Source organism: Oncorhynchus clarkii, chromosome 12 (genome assembly GCF_045791955.1).
Source record: "Oncorhynchus clarkii lewisi isolate Uvic-CL-2024 chromosome 12, UVic_Ocla_1.0, whole genome shotgun sequence".
NCBI classification, from domain to species: Eukaryota; Metazoa; Chordata; class Actinopteri; order Salmoniformes; family Salmonidae; genus Oncorhynchus; species Oncorhynchus clarkii.
This window is the reverse complement of record NC_092158.1, coordinates 14,440,400-14,461,530: the sequence shown is the minus strand read 5'-3', so window position 1 is coordinate 14,461,530 and position 21,131 is coordinate 14,440,400. Positions and strand designations below refer to the sequence as shown.

At 40.7% G+C, this 21,131-nt stretch overlaps 1 protein-coding gene across 3 annotated transcripts in view; it reads left to right on the top strand.

Annotated features, from left to right (window-relative positions):
- LOC139422737 (rab GTPase-activating protein 1-like) overlaps positions 1-21,131 on the top strand; it is a 144,477-nt gene that overhangs the window by 12,310 nt on the left and 111,036 nt on the right. For 2 of the 3 annotated variants that reach the window (XR_011635756.1, XM_071174047.1), the window contains exons 3-7: positions 453-482; positions 1,417-1,711; positions 2,215-2,428; positions 7,475-7,649; positions 13,479-13,636. Coding sequence is in view for 2 of the 3 variants with exons in the window: in XM_071174047.1 (XP_071030148.1) it covers positions 453-482; positions 1,417-1,711; positions 2,215-2,428; positions 7,475-7,649; positions 13,479-13,636 (872 nt within the window). In the remaining variant the exon portion in view is untranslated. The remainder of the gene's footprint in view (positions 1-452; positions 483-1,416; positions 1,712-2,214; positions 2,429-7,474; positions 7,650-13,478; positions 13,637-21,131) is intronic. The other variant, XM_071174048.1, reaches the window with a different exon arrangement.

Sequence of the window (21,131 nt, the reverse complement as noted above, 5' to 3'; positions counted from 1 at the left end):
ATATACATACACACACACACACACGTAATATACAGACATAATAAGTGTATGTGTGCGTATATATATGTTTGTTAACATTTATGTTAATGTTAGTTTCCCCTTAAATGTTTTACTTTACTTGGTGCCTCTGGACAGACCCATCTTGTGATAATGTAGTGCTTTGAAGTCACCAACAGGTGGCGCTAGTGGCCTACTGGAATGACTATACCCAGCTATTCAGGGGCAGGCTACTCAGTCTACTCAATTTCCTTTGGTTGAGGTAGAAGATATTTAGACTAGCCTAAGGAATGTTAAAATTTAAACTCACAAGTTTCAACTCCAACTGTACACATCATCACCATATCTATTAATCAGCAGAATTGATGTGAAAATAAACTTCCCTGTTAGTCACTTCTCCCCAAGCCCACTAGGTATGTAGCACATTGTGTCTAAATGTGTTGTTTGCTACGCAGGTGATTTCTGAGGAAGGGGTCAGCTTTAAGGTCAGTTTATCTCTCTCTCTCCCTCTCTGTGCTGTGATTCTGTGGTGACACTGTCTGTGCTCGGTGAGGCTCTTAAGTGTTTTTGATTGGCTATTGAATGATTTGATTGCCCTAGATTGTCTTGTGAGGAGGTAGCAGCTAGCTCAGTTGCTCTGGAGCAAGATCTTGTTCTAGCTATCAGTCCTGGGCTTTCAGGCCAGACCCCCAGTCACCCAGCCACCCCTCCTGAGTTCCCCCTCTTGTAGCCTTGTCCGCCACTTTAGGGTGTGATGCGCTGTTAGGCTTCTGCTGTAGGCTGAGGACTATGCTTCGCAGTCTTCACTAGTTGGTGTTGCAGTTTTTGTGCCCCTCTGTTACTGTAATGTCCTCTTTTGCTTAGCGTCTGTCAGCTCGATGAACTTGGCACTTGTAGATAGTGAGAATGTGCTTTCTCTTCTTCGATAGGCTACAATTTATAAACAGACATACCAGAAGTAGTATCTAGACACGTGTTAACCCACTTTTAGTGATCTATTGGATTCACAATACTAAATTTAATTCACATACTAATCTAATCACTTGTTACTTCCTCTGTTTGATAAATCCCTTGTCAATCACTTGGAGAGAATCTCAAGATCAGTATAACATGTTAAACCTAGCCATTCAGTGTAACATGTTAAACCTAGCCATTCAGTATAACATGTTAAACCTAGCCATTCAGTGTAACATGTTAAACCTAGCCATTCAGGTAATTGGGGAGGAAAAAGGTTACTGAGGTTAATTAACTGTTTCTTAGGTAGCTTGATGAATGATAATAACCTTGTATTTTGACCGTATTCCCCATCTGTGTGTGTGTCTGCCTCTGGGATTCTCTGTCTGTTTGTGTGCATCCACCCGCCTGACTGTGTGTGTGTGTCTGTGTCTGTGTGTGTCTGTGTGTGTGTGTGTGTGACAGATTGTGGGAAACGGCAGTGAGCAACAGTTGCAGAAGGAGCTGGAGGATGTTCTGATGGACCCCTCTGTAGCTGATCAGATTCTGAGCGGTGGCGGTGGTGGCTGGGGAGACCAGGTGGGAGGGGGGGACCATGTGTCCCAGCCCACCACAGCAGTACCACCCCAGTCCGTGCCCCAACTGTGCCCTGACCCCCTCAGCGACCCCCTCAACACCCTGCCAAAAGTTGAGATGGTTCTGCCCGTCCAATCCGCACAAGGTGCACAGGAGAGCGAGCTAAATGAACGATCGTACCGTGGTGAGTCAGAGCAAGGAGACCAAATCAACCCCTACACCGGGGGTAGGGCAATGTTTTGGCTCAAGGGCCATATCGGGGTTTCGAAATTCAGCAGATTTCTTTTTTTACGGATTTGTTTGTCAAAATCTATTTGTGGTCTAGAAAAAGTGCTCATATTGGAAAATATATAGATCCATGATCATTTGCACATGGTAATCTATCTATTTCTAGACATTCAAGAGTGGCCTGGAGTGTTTTTTTTAACGCAAAATAATAATCTCCAGCTGGCTGTATTGAATGGGCCCCTCTACACCTTAGACACTTCTGTAGATATGAGAGGATTGGATAGATGTCAGAACCTCGGTAATAGCTCCATCTTGTCTTCTGATTGGCTGGGTGGAAATATCAATTCTGTATAGCCAATGTCCTAGGGGTAGGGTCTACGGTTAGATTTTGGATTCAGGGTTAATCTGATGTCTCTCCCTCTCACTAGACCCTCTCTATGTGACCTTTGACTTCCACAGGGGATGAGTCATCATCGGAGTGCAGCCCCAGTACACCCATCCCAGACGAGGACAGTGTGGTCTTCAATAAGCTGACCTACCTGGGCTGTGCCTCGGTCAACGCCCCCCGCAGTGAGGTGGAAGCTCTCTGCATGATGACCGTCCTCAGAGGGCAGTGCCAGCTACCCCTGGACGTCACCCTATCTGTGCCCGGCGTCTCAGAGGGCACCGTCAGGTCAGGACTGCTTGTCAAACAAACCAACACCGGAGAATATTGTGTGTGTGTCTGTGTGCGTGTGTGTGCACGTGTCTGCGCGCATGTGTGTCTGTGGTCCCATCCGGGTTGCCGGTGGTGCTTACTTGGCGTGATATAGGCTGTATATAGGCTGTATATAATCTGTATGTAGTCTATGTAGACTCTATATAATCTGTATGTAGTCTCTAGGCTGTATATAATATGTATGTAGTCTATATAATATGTATGTAGTCTGTATGTACTCTATATAATATGTATGTAGTCTATGTAGTCTCTATATAGGCTGTATACAGTCTGTATGTAGTCTCTATATAGGCTGTATATAGTCTGTATGTAGTCTCTATATAGGCTGTATACAGTCTGTATGTAGTCTCTATATAGGCTGTATATAATCTGTGTATAGTCTGTATGTAGTCTCTATATAGGCTGTATGTAGTCTGTATGTGGTCTCTATATAGGCTGTATACAGTCTGTATGTAGTCTATATAGGCTGTATATAATCTGTATGTAGTCTTTTTTTTTTACATGGCACATATTGCACTTTTACTTTCTTCTCCAACACTGTGTTTTTGCATTATTTAAACCAAATTGAACATGTTTCATTATTTATTTGAGACTAAATAGATTTTATTTATGTATTATGTTAAGTTAAAATAAGTGTTCATTGTTCATTCAGTATTGTTGTAATTTTCATTATTACAAATATATATATATATAAAAAGCGTTTTTTTTTTTGGTCCTCCAATAATCGGTATCGGTGTTGAAAAATCATAATCGGTCGACCTCTAATCTGGATATAAACTGGATATAGGATGTATATGATCTGGATATTGGCTGGATATAGGCTGGATATCATCTCTATATAGTTTCTATATAATCTGGATATAATTTCCTATATAGTTTCTATATAATCTGGATATAATCTCCTATATAGTTTCTATATAATCTGGATATAATCTCCTATATAGGCTGGATATAATCTCTATATAGTTTCTATATAATCTGGATATAATCTCCTATATAGGCTGGATATAATCTCTATATAGGCTGTATATAGTTTATGTAATCTGTATGTAGTCTCTATATAGTCTGTATGTAGTCTCTTGGCTGTATATAATCTGTATGTAGTCTATAATATGTATGTAGTCTGTATGTACTCTATATAATATGTATGTAGTCTATGTAGTCTCTATATAGGCTGTATACAGTCTGTATGTAGTCTCTATATAGGCTGTATATAGTCTGTATGTAGTCTCTATATAGGCTGTATATAGTCTGTATGTAGTCTCTATATAGGCTGTATATAATCTGTATGTAGGCTCTATAATCTGTATATAATCTGTATGTAGTCTATATAATATGTATGTAGTCTGTATGTACTCTATATAATATGCATGTAGTCTGTACGTAGTCTCTATATAGGCTGTATATAATCTGTGTATAGTCTGTATGTAGTCTCTATATAGGCTGTATGTAGTCTGTATGTAGTCTCTATATAGGCTGTATACAGTCTGTATGTAGTCTCTATATAGGCTGTATATAATCTGTATGTAGTCTCTATATAGGCTGTATATAATCTGTATGTAGTCTCTATATAGGCTGTATATAATCTGTATGTAGTCTCTATATAGGCTGTATATAATCTGTATGTAGTCTCTATATAGGCTGTATATAATCTGTATGTAGTCTCTATATAATCTGTATGTAGTCTATGTAGGCTCTATAATCTGTATATAATCTGTATGTAGTCTATATAATATGTATGTGGTATGTATGTACTCTATATAATATGTATGTAGCCTGTATGTAGTCTCTATATAGGCTGTATATAATCTGTATGTAGTCTCTATATAGACTGTATATAATATGTATGTAGTCTCTATATAGGCTGTATATACTCTGTATGTAGTCTCTATATAGGCTGTATATAATCTGTATGTAGTCTCTATATAGGCTGTATATAATATGTATGTAGTCTCTATATAGGCTGTATATAATCTGTATGTAGTCTCTATATAGGCTGTATACAATCTGTATGTAGTCTCTATATAGGCTGTATATAATCTGTATGTAGTCTCTATATAGGCTGTATATAATCTGTATGTAATCTCTATATAGGCTGTATACAATCTGTATGTAGTCTCTATATAGGCTGTATATAATCTGTATGTAGTCTCTATATAGGCTGTATATAATCTGTATGTAATCTCTATATAGGCTGTATACAATCTGTATGTAATCTCTATATAGACTGTATATAATCTGTATGTAGTCTCTATATAGGCTGTATATAATCTGTATGTAGGCTCTATAATCTGTATATAATCTGTATGTAGTCTATATAATATGTACGTGGTCTGTATGTACTCTATATAATATGTATGTAGTCTGTATGTAGTCTCTATATAGGCTGTATATAATCTGTATGTAGTCTCTATATAGGCTGTATATAATCTGTATGTAGGCTCTATAATCTATATATAATCTGTATGTAGTCTATATAATATGTATGTAGTCTGTATGTACTCTATATAATATGCATGTAGTCTGTACGTAGTCTCTATATAGGCTGTATATAATCTGTGTATAATCTGTATGTAGTCTCTATATAATCTGTATGTAGTCTATGTAGACTATGTAATCTGTATGTAGTGTCTAGGCTGTATATAATCTGTATGTTCTCTATATTATATGTATGTAGTCTCTATATAGGCTGTATATAATCTGTATGTAGTCTCTATATAGGCTGTATATAATCTGTATGTAGTCTCTATATAGGCTGTATATAATCTGTATGTAGTCTCTATATAATCTGTATGTAGTCTATGTAGGCTCTATAATCTGTATATAATCTGTATGTAGTCTATATAATATGTATGTGGTCTGTATGTACTCTAAATAATATGTATGTAGTCTGTATGTAGTCTCTATATAGGCTGTATATAATCTGTATGTAGGCTCTATAATCTGTATATAATCTGTATGTAGTCTATATAATATGTATGTAGTCTGTATGTACTCTATATAATATCCATGTAGTCTGTATGTAGTCTCTATATAGGCTGTATATAATCTGTGTATAATCTGTATGTAGTCTCTATATAATCTGTATGTAGACTATGTAGTCTCTAGGCTGTATATAATGTGTATGTAGTCTATATAATATGTATGTAGTCTGTATGTAGGCTCTATATAATCTGTATGTAGTCTCTATAGGCTGTATATTATCTGTATATAGTCTCTATATAGGCTGTATATAATTTGTATGTAGTCTGTATGTAGTCTCTAGGCTGTATATAACCTGTGTGTAGTCTATATAGGCTGTATATAATCTGTGTATAGTCTGTATGTAGTCTCTATATAGGCTGTATATAATCTGTATATAATCTGTATGTAGTCTATGTAGACTCTATATAATCTGTATGTAGTCTCTATGCTGTATATAATCTGTATGTAGTCTATATAATATATATGTAGTCTGTATGTAGTCTCTATATAGGCTGTATATAATCTGTATGTAGTCTCTATATAGGCTGTATATAATCTGTATGCAGTCTCTATATAGGCTGTATATTATCTGTATATAGTCTCTATATAGGCTGTATATAATTTGTATGTAGTCTGTATGTAGTCTCTAGGCTGTATATAACCTGTGTGTAGTCTATATAGGCTATATATAATCTTAGTATAGTCTGTATGTAGTCTCTATATAGTCTGTATGTAGTCTCTATATAATATGTATGTAGTCTCTATTTAGGCTGTATATAATCTGCATGTAGTCTCTAGGCTGTAAATTATCTGTGTATAGTCTCTATAGGCTGTATATAATCATCTGTGTGTAGTCTGTATGTAGTCTCTCTATAGTCTGTATGTAGTCTCTATATAATCTGTATGTAGTCTCTATATAGGCTCTATATAATCTGTGTATTGTCTGTATGTAGTCTCTATTAAATCTGTATGTAGTCTCTATATAGGCTGTATATAATCTGTATCTAGTCTCTATATAGGCTGTATATAATCTGTACGTAGTCTATATAGGCTGTATATAATCTGTGTATAGTCTGTATGTAGTCTCTATATAATCTGTACGTAATCTCTATATAGGTTGTATATAATCTGTATGTAGTCTCTATATAGGCTGTATATAATCTGTATGTAGTCTCTATATAGGCTGTATATTATCTGTATCTAGTCTCTTTATAGGCTGTATATTATCTGTATCTAGTCTCTTTATAGGCTGTAATAAATCTGTATCTAGTCTATATAGGCTGTATATAATCTGTGTATAGTCTCTATATAATCTGTACATAATCTCTATAGGCTGTATATAATATGTATGTAGTCTCTATATAGGCTGTATATAATCTGTATGTAGTCTCTATATAGGCTGTATATAATCTGTACGTTGTCTATATAGGCTGTATATAATCTGTGTATAGTCTCTATATAATCTGTACGTAATCTCTATATATGCTGTATATAATCTGTATGTAGTCTCTATATAGGCTGTTTATAATCTGTATGTAGTCTCTATATAGGCTGTATATAATCTGTGTATAGTCTGTATGTAGTCTGTATATAATCTGTATGTAGTCTCTATATAGGCTCTATATAATCTGTGTATCGTCTGTATGTAGTCTCCATATAATCTGTATGTAGTCTCTATATAGGCTGTATATAATCTGTATCTAGTCTCTATATAGGCTGTATATAATCTGTACGTAGTCTATATAGGCTGTATATAATCTGTGTATAGTCTGTATGTAGTCTCTATATAATCTGTACGTAATCTCTATATAGGCTGTATATAATCTGTATGTAGTCTCTATATAGGCTGTATATAATCTGTATGTAGTCTATATATAGGCTGTATATAATCTGTATCTAGTCTCTATATAAGCTGTATGTAGTCTGTATGTATTCTCTATATAGGCTGTATATAGTCTGTGTATAATCTATATTTTACTTTTACCAATTAACTTGGAACTATAACAGCCATAACCTTACCTGCCTGTTTCTCTGCAGGTTGCTGGACCCCCAGACAAGCACAGAGATAGCCAGTTACCCCATCTACAAGATCATGTTCTGTGTGCGTGGTCATGACGGCACGCCTGAGACTGACTGCTTTGCCTTTACAGAGAGCCACTACAACGCAGAGATCTTCCGTATACATGTCTTCCGCTGTGAGATCCAAGAGGCGGTGAGGACACACACATACACACACACACAGATTCGGGGATGGTGACAGACTGAGACATCAACACTTGCACATAGCCTTTACAAAAGCCCAGTGGTAAGTAATTCACTTTCAGTGATTGAGTTGTTTAGCTCCATGTTGCCTTGGTCTTCCTTCGCCAAACTACACTTCCGTATACATTTAACTGCAGTATAAATCATGAACTGCAGGGGGAGCCAGAGTTCCTACTCTTTTTCACAGTACCAGATTCTTAGGACAGCACTTTTCTCATGCTGCCCACACACAATGCCCAAACATTCATGTTGAGAGGAAATATCTCTCCCTGTCAGCTGTTTACCCCTCTCTTCCTCTCTCTACCCCCTCTCTCTCTATCTATCTCTATCTACCTTTCTCTCTACCCCTCTCTCTTTCTCTACCTCTCTCTCTTTCTCTCTCTCTTTCTCTCTACCTCTCTCTTTCTCTCTACCTCTCTCTCTTTCTCTCTACCCCTCTCTCTCTCTCTCTCTCCCTCTCTCTACCCCTCCCTCTCTCTCCCTCTCTCTCTCTCCCTCTCTCTCCCTCTCTCTAACCCTCTACCCCTCTCTCTCTCTCTCCCTCTCTCTACCCCTCTCCCTCTATCTACCCTCTCTCTCTACTTCTCTCTCTACCCCTCTCTCTCTCTGCTTCTCTCTACCCCTCTCTCCCTCTCTCTACTCCTCTCCCTCTATCTACCCTCTATCTACCCTCTCTCTCTCTCTCTACTTCTCTCTCTACCCCTCTCTCCCTCTCTCTCCCTCTCTCTCTCTACTTCTCTCTCTCTACTTCTCTCTCTCTACTTCTCTCTCTACCCCTCTCTCTCGCTACCGCCCATCTATATACCCCTCAATTCAATTCAAAGGGCTTAAAATAGACAATAGACAATAAACAAAAGGGAAATAAACAAGGGAAACATTAGTAAACATTACACTCACAAAAGTTGTAAAATAATATAGACATTTCAGATGTTATATTATTGGCGTTGTACAGTGTTGTAGCAATGTGCATATAGTTGAAGTGTGAAAGGGAATATAAATAAACAGATGAATATTGGTTGTATTTACAATGTTGTTTGTTCTTCACTGGTTGACCTTTTCTCATGGCAACGACCCACAAATCTTGCTGCTGTGATGACACACTGCAGTATTTTGCCAAACAGATATAGGAGTTTATCAATGTTTATTTGTTTTTAAATTCTTTGTGGGTCTGTGTGATCTGTGGGAAATATGTGTCTCTAACGTGGTCATACATTTGGCAGGAGGTTAGGAAGTGCAGCTCAGTTTCCACCTCATTTTTCTCGGGCAGTGTACACATAGGCACGTGCTCATATAAATATCTTGGAATTTTAATTGATGACGGCCTCTCTTTTAAATTGCATATTCAACAACTTACAAAAATATTGAAGCTGAAATTGGGATTTTATTTTAGGAATAAGGCCTGTTTTTCTTTTGAAGCCAGAAGGAGGCTAGTATCAGCTACATTTATGCCTTTACTAGACTATAGGGATATTTTATATATGAATGCTTCCGCACAGTGTTTGAGATCAATTGACACCCTTTACCATGGCACTTTGAGATTTATTTTAAACTGCAAAACCCTTACGCACCACTGCACTTTGTATACCAGGGTTGGCTGGCCTTCTCTAGTCACTCGTAGGCTCAGTCACTGGTATACTTTTATTTACAAAGCCATTTTGGGTTTACTACCTTTTTATTTGGGCATTTTTATTGTTCAGAAATGTGGTGGGTACTCTCTTCGTTCGCTGGACATTAACCTGCTGTTCCAAATGTCCGAACTGAATTTGGTAAAAGGGCTTTTATGTACTCTGCGCCCTCGTCTTGGAACGCCTTACAAAAGTCTTTTAGACTGGAAGAACTTGTCCCGATTGGTATTTTTAAATCACTGATGAATGATCTTGAGACTGATTCCCTGACCTGTCAGTGTTTTTAATTTGTTGTTTTTGATTTTGTTATACTCTTGTGAATTCTATGGTTTTTACTAGATTACTACTATCTTGGCCAGGACGCTCTTGAAAAAGAGATTTTAAATCTCAATCAGCCCTTCCTGGTTAAATAAAGGTTAAAAGTTAAATAAATAGGCAGACATGGCTCTCGAGAGAAGACAGGCTATGGCCTCTCTCTCAATAGCAAGGTTATGCTCACTGAGTCTGTACATAATCATGGATTTTCTTAATTGTGGGTCAGTCACAGTGGTCAGGTATTCTGCCACTGTGTACTCTCTGTTTTAGGGCCAGACATCTGCATTGCTTGCAGTTTGAGGTTTTAGGCTGGGTTTCTGTACAGCACAGTGACATCGGCTGATGTATAAAGGGCTTTATAAATACATTTGATTGAGATAGCGTTCCAATTTGTTTAGTTTTTTTGGTTGATTCTTTCCAGTGTGTCAAATAGTTCTCTTTTTGCTTCCTCATAATTTGGTTGGATCAAAATGTGTTTCTGTCCTGGGTAGAGATGGGTATCGTTAAGGTTTTAACGGTATTACTACTCTTACCGATACTGCTTATCCATCCGGTACTTTAACAGTATTCTTTCGGTTATTTTTTATGAAAAAAAAACCCAAACAAATTAAGAACAGAATTAACATAGCTTTTTTTCTGAAATAATATAAAATAAACAATTATTTACAGCAAAAGAAACGGTAATGTTTTAAACGAATCACTATTGTAGACTAGGTTGTGATGATGGGGTTGGGAGCCAGGCCTTTATAGAGTTCCACCTCAAGGTCAACACGCTCGCTGAGGGACGAGGTGTCCTGTTGGATCGTCAACCTCAACTCCCTGTCCTCCTCTGAGAACAGCTCCTCCAAGGCACTCCTTGTTTTGTACTATGGAGGGACTGTCTCCTCCATTTCCTCTCCTTCAGACTCCTCCTGTTGCTGGTGCTCTGTGTCTGTCTGCTCCGGCTCCTCTGACAGCCCTGGTGTTGCTCCTCACATTGGCCTCAACAGTTGCCTTCCTCAGCCTGTCCCAGGTGGCGTCACTCACCAGCCTCCCTTTAAATCTCGGGTCCATTGCTGTGTCCTCATGCAGGAAGGATTGAATGTCATCATCCTGATAGCACTCGGAGAGGTTCTCCCACACCTTCTCTTTGATGGTTGCCACTAACGTTATATCTTCATGCTTCACTGTGAAGTTCTCTTCCAGTTTGTGGAGGATGGGTTTGATCTGACCACAGGGGGCATTCTTTTCACATGACACAGTGTGGATGTATAGAGGATTATCATGAGCTGGACAAACTCCTCAGCCTTATTTATTAAAAAAATAAAATAATAATTTCACCTTTATTTAACCAGGTAAGCTAGTTGAGAACAAGTTCTCATTTACAACTGTGACCTGGCCAAGATAAAGCAAAGCAGTGTGACACAAACAACAGAGTTACACATGGAATAAACAACCGTACAGTCAATAACACAAAAAAGAAGTCTATATACAGTGTTTGCAAATGTCATGAGGAGGTAAGGCAATAAATTGCCCATAGTAGCGAAGTAATTACTGGTGTGCAAAAGAGCAGAAAAGTAAATAAAAACAATATGGGGATGAGGTAGGTAGATTGGGTGGGCTATTTACAGATGGACTATGTACAGCTGCAGCGATCGGTTAGCTGCTCAGATAGCTGATGTTTAAAGTTAGTGAGGGAGATATGAGTCTCCAGCTTCAGCGATTTTTGCAATTAGTTTCAGTCACTGGCAGCAGAGAACTGGAAGGAAAGGCGGCCAAAGAGGTGTTGGCTTTGGGGATGACCAGTGAGATATACCTGCTGGAATTCGTGCTATGGGTGGGTGTTGTTATCGTGACCAGTAAGCTGAGATAAGGCAGAGCTTTACCTAGTATAGACTTATAGATGACCTGGAGCCAGTGGGTCTGGTGACGAATATGTAGCAAGGGCCAGCCGACTAGAGCATACAGGTCACAGTGGTGGGTGGTATATGGGGCTTTGGTGACAAAACGGATGGCACTGTGATAGACTGCATCCAGTTTGCTGAGTAGAGTATTGGAAGCTATTTTGTAAATGACATCGCCGAAGTCAAGGATCGGTAGGAGAGTCAGTTTTACGAGAGTATGTTTGGCGGCGTGAGTGGGTGGAAGTCCTCGTCCTTCAGACGGTCCAGGTTGTCCTTGGTCATTGCTTTTCACAGTCGTGGTTCCAAGGCTGCTGCTTGGATTGCTGGATAGTGCTCCATGAATCTCTCTATCATTAGATAGAGTTCCATCTGGTCCTGACATCAAGGATGGGTGAGTGTTGCGGAAGGTCTGAAACAACAACAACAAAAAACAACACACATTTATTACCGCATACTTGAATATTGAATTAAATGTGTGAATTTCAAAATAATATTTTAATATTATTTTGGGACGGCAGGGTAGCCTAGTGGTTAGAGCGTTGGACTAGTAACGGAAAGGTTGCAAGATCAAATCCCCGAGCTGACAAGGTAAAAATCTGTCATTCCGCCCCTGAACAATGCAGTTAACCCACAGTTCCTAGGCCGACATTGAAAATAAGAATTTGTTCTCTACTGACTTGCCTGGTTAAATAAAATGTCAAATAAAACATATATTGGCTTCTTACCAAGGAGCTGCTGCTTTTCCTTCCAGACTGTTTTGGACATCGAGGATCTCTTGAACCACACGACCACTGCTCTGATTTCTGCTCTGCCACATTCAATGTGTGCGCAAAGCATCCTAATTTTAGGATGTGGAGCCTCTTGATGGCAACATTCATATTAACAGCATTATCAACAGTCACAGCTACAATCTTGCTCGGCTCTGTCTCAAACTCTTCCAGAATGTCTGAGATCTGCCACTACTTAGCCAGTTTGTGATTTGTGCACTGCCTGGTGTGGGTGACCTTCTGTTTTACACTGTCCTGGTGTGTGTCACCTTCTGTTTTACACTGTCCTGGTGTGGAGGAGCTTCTGTTTTACACTGTCCTGGTGTGAAGGACCTTCTGTCATCTTCCAGACAGTCCAGCCCCCCCCATGTCATCTTCCAGACACAGTCCAGACCCCCCCCCCCATATCATCTTCCATACACAGTCCAGACCCCCCCATATCAACTTCCATACACAGTCCAGACCCCCCCATATCAACTTCCATACACAGTCCAGACCCCCCCCCCCCCCATATCATCTTCCAGACAGTTCAGACCCCCCCATGTCATCTTCCAGACACAGTCCAGACCCCCCCCCCCATATCATCTTCCATACACAGTCCAGACCCCCCCCCCCCATATCATCTTCCAGACAGACAGTCCAGACCCCCCATATCATCTTCCAGACACAGTCCAGACCCCCCCATATCATCTTCCATACACAGTCCAGACCCCCCCCCCATATCATCTTCCAGACAGACAGTCCAGACCCCCCCATATCATCGTCCAGACAGTCCAGACCCCCCCCCCCCCCCCATGTCATCGTCCAGACAGTCCAGACCCCCCCCCATGTCATCTTCCAGACAGTCCAGACCCCCCCCCATGTCATCTTCCAGACAGTCCAGACCCCCCCCCCATGTCATCGTCCAGACCCCCCCCATGTCATCTTCCAGACAGTCTAGACCCCACCATGTCATCTTCCAGACAGCCAGTCCAGCCTGGTGGGGGCACAGGGCCTCCACTGAAACACACACAATCACACACACACACACACACACTACATACAGAGAGAGAATTCAGCTCAGCCCTATCTATGATACTCTATCATGTCTCCCAATGACTGAAAAACGCTCTAGGACTAATGGTGTGTGTGTATGTCACTGATATTCAATCCCTGTGTGTGTGTGTGTGTGTGTGTGTGAACTCCACAGGTCAGCAGGATACTGTACAGCTTTGCCACGGCCTTTAGGCGGTCCGCCAAGAAGACGCTCCTCTCGGGCTTGGCTCCGCCCCTGACCCCAGACAGCGATGTCTTCACCTTCACCGTCAGTCTAGAGATCAAGGAGGATGATGGGAAAGGGACCTTTAGGTATGGTGCATCGCAACCATGGCATTCATCTTATCAATCTGTACACTAGAGTCATTGTCCTTAGTCTCTACGTGTGGTATGGTACATTAGTGTTCATCATAGACTGGATGGTACATTAGGGTTCATCGTAGACTGTATGGTACATTAGGGTTCATCGTAGACTGTATGGTACATTAGGGTTCATCGTAGACTGGATGGTACATTAGGGTTCATCGTAGACTGGATGGTACATTAGGGTTCATTGTGGACTGGATGGTACATTAGGGTTCATCGTAGACTGGATGGTACATTAGGGTTCATCGTAGACTGTATGGTACATTAGGGTTCATCGTAGACTGTATGATAAATGTGGGTTTATTGTGGACTGGATGGTACATTAGGATTAATCGTAGACTGTATGATAAATGTGGGTTTATTGTGGACTGGATGGTACATTAGGATTCATCATGGACTGGATGATACATTAGGGTTCATCGTGGACTGGATGGTACATTAGGGTTCATCGTGGACTGTATGATAAATTTGGGTTTATCGTGGACTGGATGGTACATTAGGGTTCATCATGTACTGGATGGTACATTATATTTCATAATGGACTGGATGGTACATTAGGATTCATCATGGACTGGATGATACATTAGGGTTCATCGTGGACTGGATGGTACATTAGGGTTCATCGTGGACTGGATGGTACATTAGGGTTCATCGTGGACTGTTTGATAAATTTGTTTTTTCTGTGGACTGGATGGGACATTAGGGTTCATCATGGACTGTATGATAAATGTGGGTTTATGTTAGAACATCAATCTTTACACTAGAGCTGTCATCATCTATTTTTTGTATGTTTGGACGTTTATGTATGGTGCAGGAAGCAGGTAACCGAAAGGTCACTGGTTCGAATCCCTGAGGAAGCAAGGTGGAAAAGTTCCAGCCCTGGCTGGGCCACTCAAGGACATTCAGAGACTTGTCCCGAAGCCACTCCTGCATTGTCTTGGCTGTGTGTTTAGGGTCGTTGTCCTATTGGAACGTGAACCTTCGCCCCAGTCTGAGGTCCTGAGCGCTCTGGAGCAGGTTTTCATCAAGGATATCTCTGTACTTTGCTCTTTTCATTTTTCCCTCGATCCTGTCTAGTATCCCAGTCCCTGCTGCTGAAAAACATTCCCACAGCATGATGATGCTGCCACCACCATGGTGCCAGGTTTCCGCCAGATATGACGCTTGGCATTCAGGCCAAAGTGTTCAATCTTGGTTTCATCAGACCAGAGAATCTTGCCTTTTGGCAAACTCAGAGTGGGCTGTCATGTGGCTTTTACTGAGTGGCTCCCGTCTGACCACTCTACCATAAAGGCCTGTTTGGTGGAGTGCTGCAGAGATGGTTGTCCTTCTGGAAGATTCTCCCATCTCCACAGAGGAGCTCTAGAGCTCTGTCAGAGTGACCATCGGGTTCTTGGTCACCTCCCTGACCAAGGCCCTTCTCCCCCGATTGCTCAGTTTGGCCGGGCGGCCAGCTCTAGGATGAGTCTTGGTGGTTCCAAACTTCTTCCATTTAAGAACGATGGAGGCCAATGTGTTCTTGGGGACCTTCAATGCTGCAGAAATGTTTTGGTACCCTTCCCCAGATATGTGTCTCGACACAATCCTGTCTCGGAGCTCTACAGACAATTCTTTCGACTTCATGGCTTGGTTTTTGCTCTGACATGCACCGTCATCTGTGGGACCTTATATAGACAGGTGTGTGCCTTTCCAAATCATGTCCAATCAATTGAATTTACCACAGTTGGACTCCAATAAAGTTGTAGAAACATCTCAAGGCTGATCAATGGAAACAGGATGCACCTGAGCTCAATTTTGAGGCATTGCTTTGTCATTATGGGGTATTGTGTGTAGATTGCTGTTTTTTGCCATTCTTATAGTTAAAGCTGTAATGTAACTAAATGTGGAAAAAATCAAGGGTTCTGAATACTTTCCAAAGGCACTGTACTAGAGGTCGACGGATTAATCGGAATGGCCGATTAATTAGGGCCAATTTCAAGTTTTCATAACAATCGGAAATCAGTATTTATGGGCGCCGGTGTGCTGAATACATTTTTTAAATTTAGATTTATTCTTTATACCTTTTATTTAACTAGGCAAGTCAGTTAACCTCTCTAGGGTAGGTGAGACGCTAACGTCCCACCAGGCCAATATCCGGTGACACTACAGAGAGCTAACATTCTAAATACACCATTTGTTATAGTAAACATTCTTGTAAATACATGTATCTCACATCATTTAAAAGATGAACGTCTTGTTAATCCAGCCGCGGTGTCAGATTTCAAGAAGCCGTTACTGCGAAAGCAAACATGCTATTCTCTGGGGACGGCGCCACGCACACACAAGTATTACTAGCATTTACCAACCAAGCATTAGCGTCATGAAAGTCAGAAATGACAATAAAATAATAACAAATAAACTAAATCGCTTACCATTGAAGATGCCAAGCGTCCTAACTACACAGTGAATGTTCGTTTTGTTTGATAAAATTTATTTTTATAGCCTAACACGAAACATTTGCAAACAGCTTGCATCGTGATTTCTGTCTCATTCAACTTTGGACGATGCGTTCGTGGTAATTACACACACTAAACAAACGTTTATCCAGTCATGGTTGGTTTCATTGCAATCCTCTGGTTGTTACTAACACAACCATACTTGATGGTTCTTTTCCCGGGGCGTATTGACCGAAACAAAACGATTTGAAGACCCCAATCAATGACATCATTGCGCACCAATGGTAGGACCGGTCTATCGTTGATTGACTGTATTTTGGCCCAATGACCACTGATCATCTTGAAATATAGCTTGGAAGATAGCCAATGAGCTGAGGTAAACGGCAATATGTAATGGTTATACGTTTGAAGACCAGCCTTTGTCGTAAACTCTGGCGTAAAAGAGGTTCATTCGCCATTGAAAATCATACTTGACAGAGCCACGGGTGTTACGCATAGCAGTACATATTCAATAGCATTTTCAACAAGTTTATATATTTTAAATATGGCGAATAAATCAGGAAAAGCTAAAACAAAGTCTAGCTATACAGATTTAACCCAAATTATAGAGGAAATAGATAGATACAGCGAGACCGATTTGCTTCAGGAAGATGAAATTTTCAGCGAAGCTAGTTTTGCCTCCCAGGCGGAAGACATGTTTCTTTATGGCGAGGATGTCATGCTGGATTGGTACGTTCTAATGCCATTGTTTGAAATTAATAATATCAAATATGATTCTAATGAGATTTTTTAAAAGATTTTCTTATTTTATTTGCAATATATAAAAATATCATCTGTAATGAAATGTGTAAAGTACACATTGGCTATACTGTGTGTGTGTGATATATTTTTAAAATGTATTTTACATAAACATGGGATGGAACAGCCCTTCACAACTTCACCATAGTGATTATGTTCCATGTACTCTATATATAACTGTTTATTTTACGTGTTGATACAGAGCTCATACGTGAAAGTATTGTTACTGATTAAAAAAAAATCTTTCACAGTGGCAGTGATTCTGATTATGAGCCGCCAATGTCTAGGTGTCCATCTCCCTCTGAAGCTGGTTCATCCAGCCGGACCCCCGCTGTCTCTGGCTCCACACCTACCTGGCCATCTAGAGATGTGAAGTCAGTGACAAAGAAGCAGAGATGAGGAAGAGAGAAACCTGCAGACAGAGGGCCAGAGAGTCGTTGACACTCTGTGTTAGAAGATGATGTGGAACCAAATCCACCAGTTTATAGACCCAAAAGGCAGCCAGGACCTCAACTAGACATGACTGCAAAGTACAGCCCCCTTCAACTTTTTCAACTATTTTTCACCCCGTCAGTTGTTGATTCCCTGGTGTCGAACACCAATAAGTACGGGGCTAAGAAGCAGGCAGGAAAGAAAGAGGCATGGAAGACCATTTCCATGTCAGACCTTTTCTGCTACTTTTCAATGGTCATTTACATGGGGCTGGTGAAGTTGAAAACTCTAAGGGACTACTGGAAACGTCAGCTCTCTATCAACTGCCTTTCCGCATGACTGTCATGTCTTCTAAAAGGTTTCTGACTATCTCACGGGCGCTTCACATCAGTGACCCAGAAGTTGATGGGGAGAATGTGACGGGCGCTTCACATCAGTGACCCAGAAGTTGATGGGGAGAATGTGACGGGCGCTTCACATCAGTGACCCAGAAGTTGATGAGGAGAATGACAAGAAGAGAGGCATACCAAGATTTGATAGGCTGTTCAAAATCAAACCTCTCTACCCCAACATCGTTGAGGCCTGCAAGACCTATTTTCAGCCTGCCCAGAACCTGTCCATCGATGAGAGGATGGTAGCCTCAAAGGCCAGAATCAGCCTCAAACAATACATGCGTAACAAACCAACCAAATGGGGTTACAAACTGTTTGTTTTGGCTGATTCTGTGTGTGAATGCCTTCATCCTCCAGAAGGAAATGGCTAAGAGCTGTGGACAGCCCCCCATCTCACAGCTAGCCTTCAGGGAGCTGCTCATCCAGGAGCTTGCTAGCTATAGCAAGTCCACTGTAGCACCTTCTGTCCCCTCTACCTCTGTCCCTTCTGCTCCAACCAGTGGTGGTCACCTGCCCAGATTCATCTCTGCAGGCATGAATGTGCCTCAGGGCAAAAAGGGCACAGTAGGGAGACGTCGTTGTGCCCTTTGTCACAGGAAATGCCCCATCACCTGCACCACGTGTTCAGTAAACCTCGGCTTTACAGCAGAAAGAGACTGCTGTGGGCCATGGCACCAGCAGCACAATATTGTGTAGAGGACTGAGGGTCTTAACAATATTGTGTAGAGGACTGAGGGTCTTAACAATATTGTGTAGAGGACTGAGGGTCTTAACAATATTGTGTAGAGGACTGAGGGTCTTAACAATATTGTAAATAGAAAATGTGTAAATAGTTACCCGTGTTAATTATTATTATTTTTTTTCCTTCTTTTTTTATATATATATATTTTTTGGTGGGGTGTGTTAGAATAGCATTTATGTATTTTGTATATAGTTCTTTCCTTCAAAATGTATCACTTTACCTATTCGGCCACTTGGGTACATTTGGGTACATTTGTTTGGGACATCTGGATGCGTTCATGCTCATGTCATGTAGCTCGCTCATTTTTGAAGTTATCTGTCTAAAACTTTGCTCAGCTATTGTTGCCATCTTATGTTCTTCATTCAAATCATCCCAAGCATCCTATCTGTATGTTTGGCTGTTCTTCATTCAAATCATCCCAAGCATCCTATCTGTATGTTTGGCTGTTCTTGGTCATTTGAAAGATGATGCAGCAACAAAACAGAAAACGTATTATTTCCTTGTATTTTCTTCTACCAGATCTATTGTGTTATATTCTCCTATATTCAATTCACATTTCCACAAAATTCAGAGTGTTTCTTTTCAAATGATACCAAGAAAATGCATATCCTTGCCTCTGGGCCTGAGCTACATGCAGTTAGATTAGGGTATGTCTTTAGATGTAAATTGAGAAGGGGGGAGGTACTCCAAATAAGTTAAGAACACATTCTTATTTTCAATGACTAGGAACGGTGGGTTAATTGCCTCGTTCAGGGGCAGAACAACAGATTTTCACCTTGTCTGCTCAGGGGATCCAATCTTGCAACCTTACAGTTAACTAGTCCCACGCAATAACGACCTGCCTCTCTCGTTGCACTCCACAAGGAGACTGCCTGTTACGCAAATGCAGTAAGCCAAGGTAAGTTGCTAGCTAGCATTAAACTTATCTTATAAAAAACAATCAATCATAATCACTAGTTAACAACACATGGTTGATCATATTACTAGATATTATCTAGCGCGTCCTGCGTTGCATATAATCTGACTGAGCATACAAGCATACAAGTATCTAAGTATCTGACTGAGTGGCGGTAGACAGAAGCAGGCGAGTAAACATGAATTCAAACAGCACTTTTGTGCGTTTTGCCAGCAGCTCTTCGTTGTGCGTCAAGCATTGCGCTGTTAATGACTTCAAGCCTATCAACTCCCGAGGTGAGGCTGGTGTAACCGAAGTGAAATGGCTGACTAATAGCTTTTCAAACGTCACTCGCTCTGAGCCTTCTAGTAGTTGTTCCCCTTGCTCTGCATGGGTAACGCTGCTTCGATGGTGGCTGTTGTCATTGTGTTGCTGGTTCGAGCCCAGGGAGGAGCGAGGAGAGGGACGGAAGCTATACTGTTACACTGGCAATACTAAAGTGCCTATAAGAACATCCAATAGTCAAAGGTTAATGAAATACAAATGGTATAGAGGGAAATAGTCCTATAATAACTACAACCTAAAACTTCTTACCTGGGAATATTGAAGACTCATGTTAAAAGGAACCACCAGCTTTCATATGTTCTCATGTTCTGAGCAAGGAACTTAAACGTTAGCTTTCTTACATGGCACATATTGCACTTTTACTTTCTTCTCCAACACTTTGTTTTTCATTATTTAAACCAAATTGAACATGTTTCATTATTTACTTGAGGCTAAATTGATTTTATTGATGTATTATATTAATTAAAATAAGTGTTAATTCAGTATTGTTGTAATTGTCATTATTACAAATAAATAAAATACAAATCAGCCGATTAATCGGTATTAGCTATTTTGGTCCTCCAATAATCGGTATCGGTATCGGCGTTGAAAAATCATAATCGGTCGACCTCTACACTGTACTGTATATTACATTAGAACATTTTAGAACGTCACTGGCCTCATTCTCTCGTCTATTTGTTGCTTATTTACAAGGTTATTTCCCCCTCTCAAACCACACCAGTAACTGAATTAGTTCTACTGAAATGTATGGCATTCAATCTCACTCCCTGAAAGAAATATGCCCCTTAAGTGAACAAGGAAATTACTTCTTTCTTAGTCTCTGCTCTGATACCCTGGTTTCACAAAGAGGCGTATTCACTGGCCCAGGCCAACACACAGACACATTCTCCTAGGATAGGAATCATCACTACTGGACCGGAGATCAGACAGCCTGGTTCTGCTCATCAGACAGCCTGGTTCTTGCTCATCAGACAGCCTGGTTCTGCTCATCAGACAGACAGAGAGGATAGTCACTGACTGTCACAGGGTGACTCTAGACATGCCTGCTTGGAATGGAAAGGGAGTGCGGATGCTCTTCAGGCAGGCATAGGCCCTATTATTAGTCAGCTCTGAGCTGGGTTATATTTATTTTTTGGATGAGAGCAGGATCTGGTCTCTAGAACTAATGGCTTCTCCTCCAAGGCTCTGTCTCAATTGCCTAAAAATGTGTCCTGTCCTCCTCTCCTCCCTGTCATTGTCTACAGTGTCTTCCTGTCCTCCCCTTCTCCTCATCATCTGCACAGATTGGTGGAGGCTCGTCAGTTCTCTCAGATCAGAGTGATTGAGGAGAGGACAGGGGCCGTATGTATCAAGTGTCTCAGGGTAGGATTGTGATATAAAAGGCTAACCTGATCCTGGATCA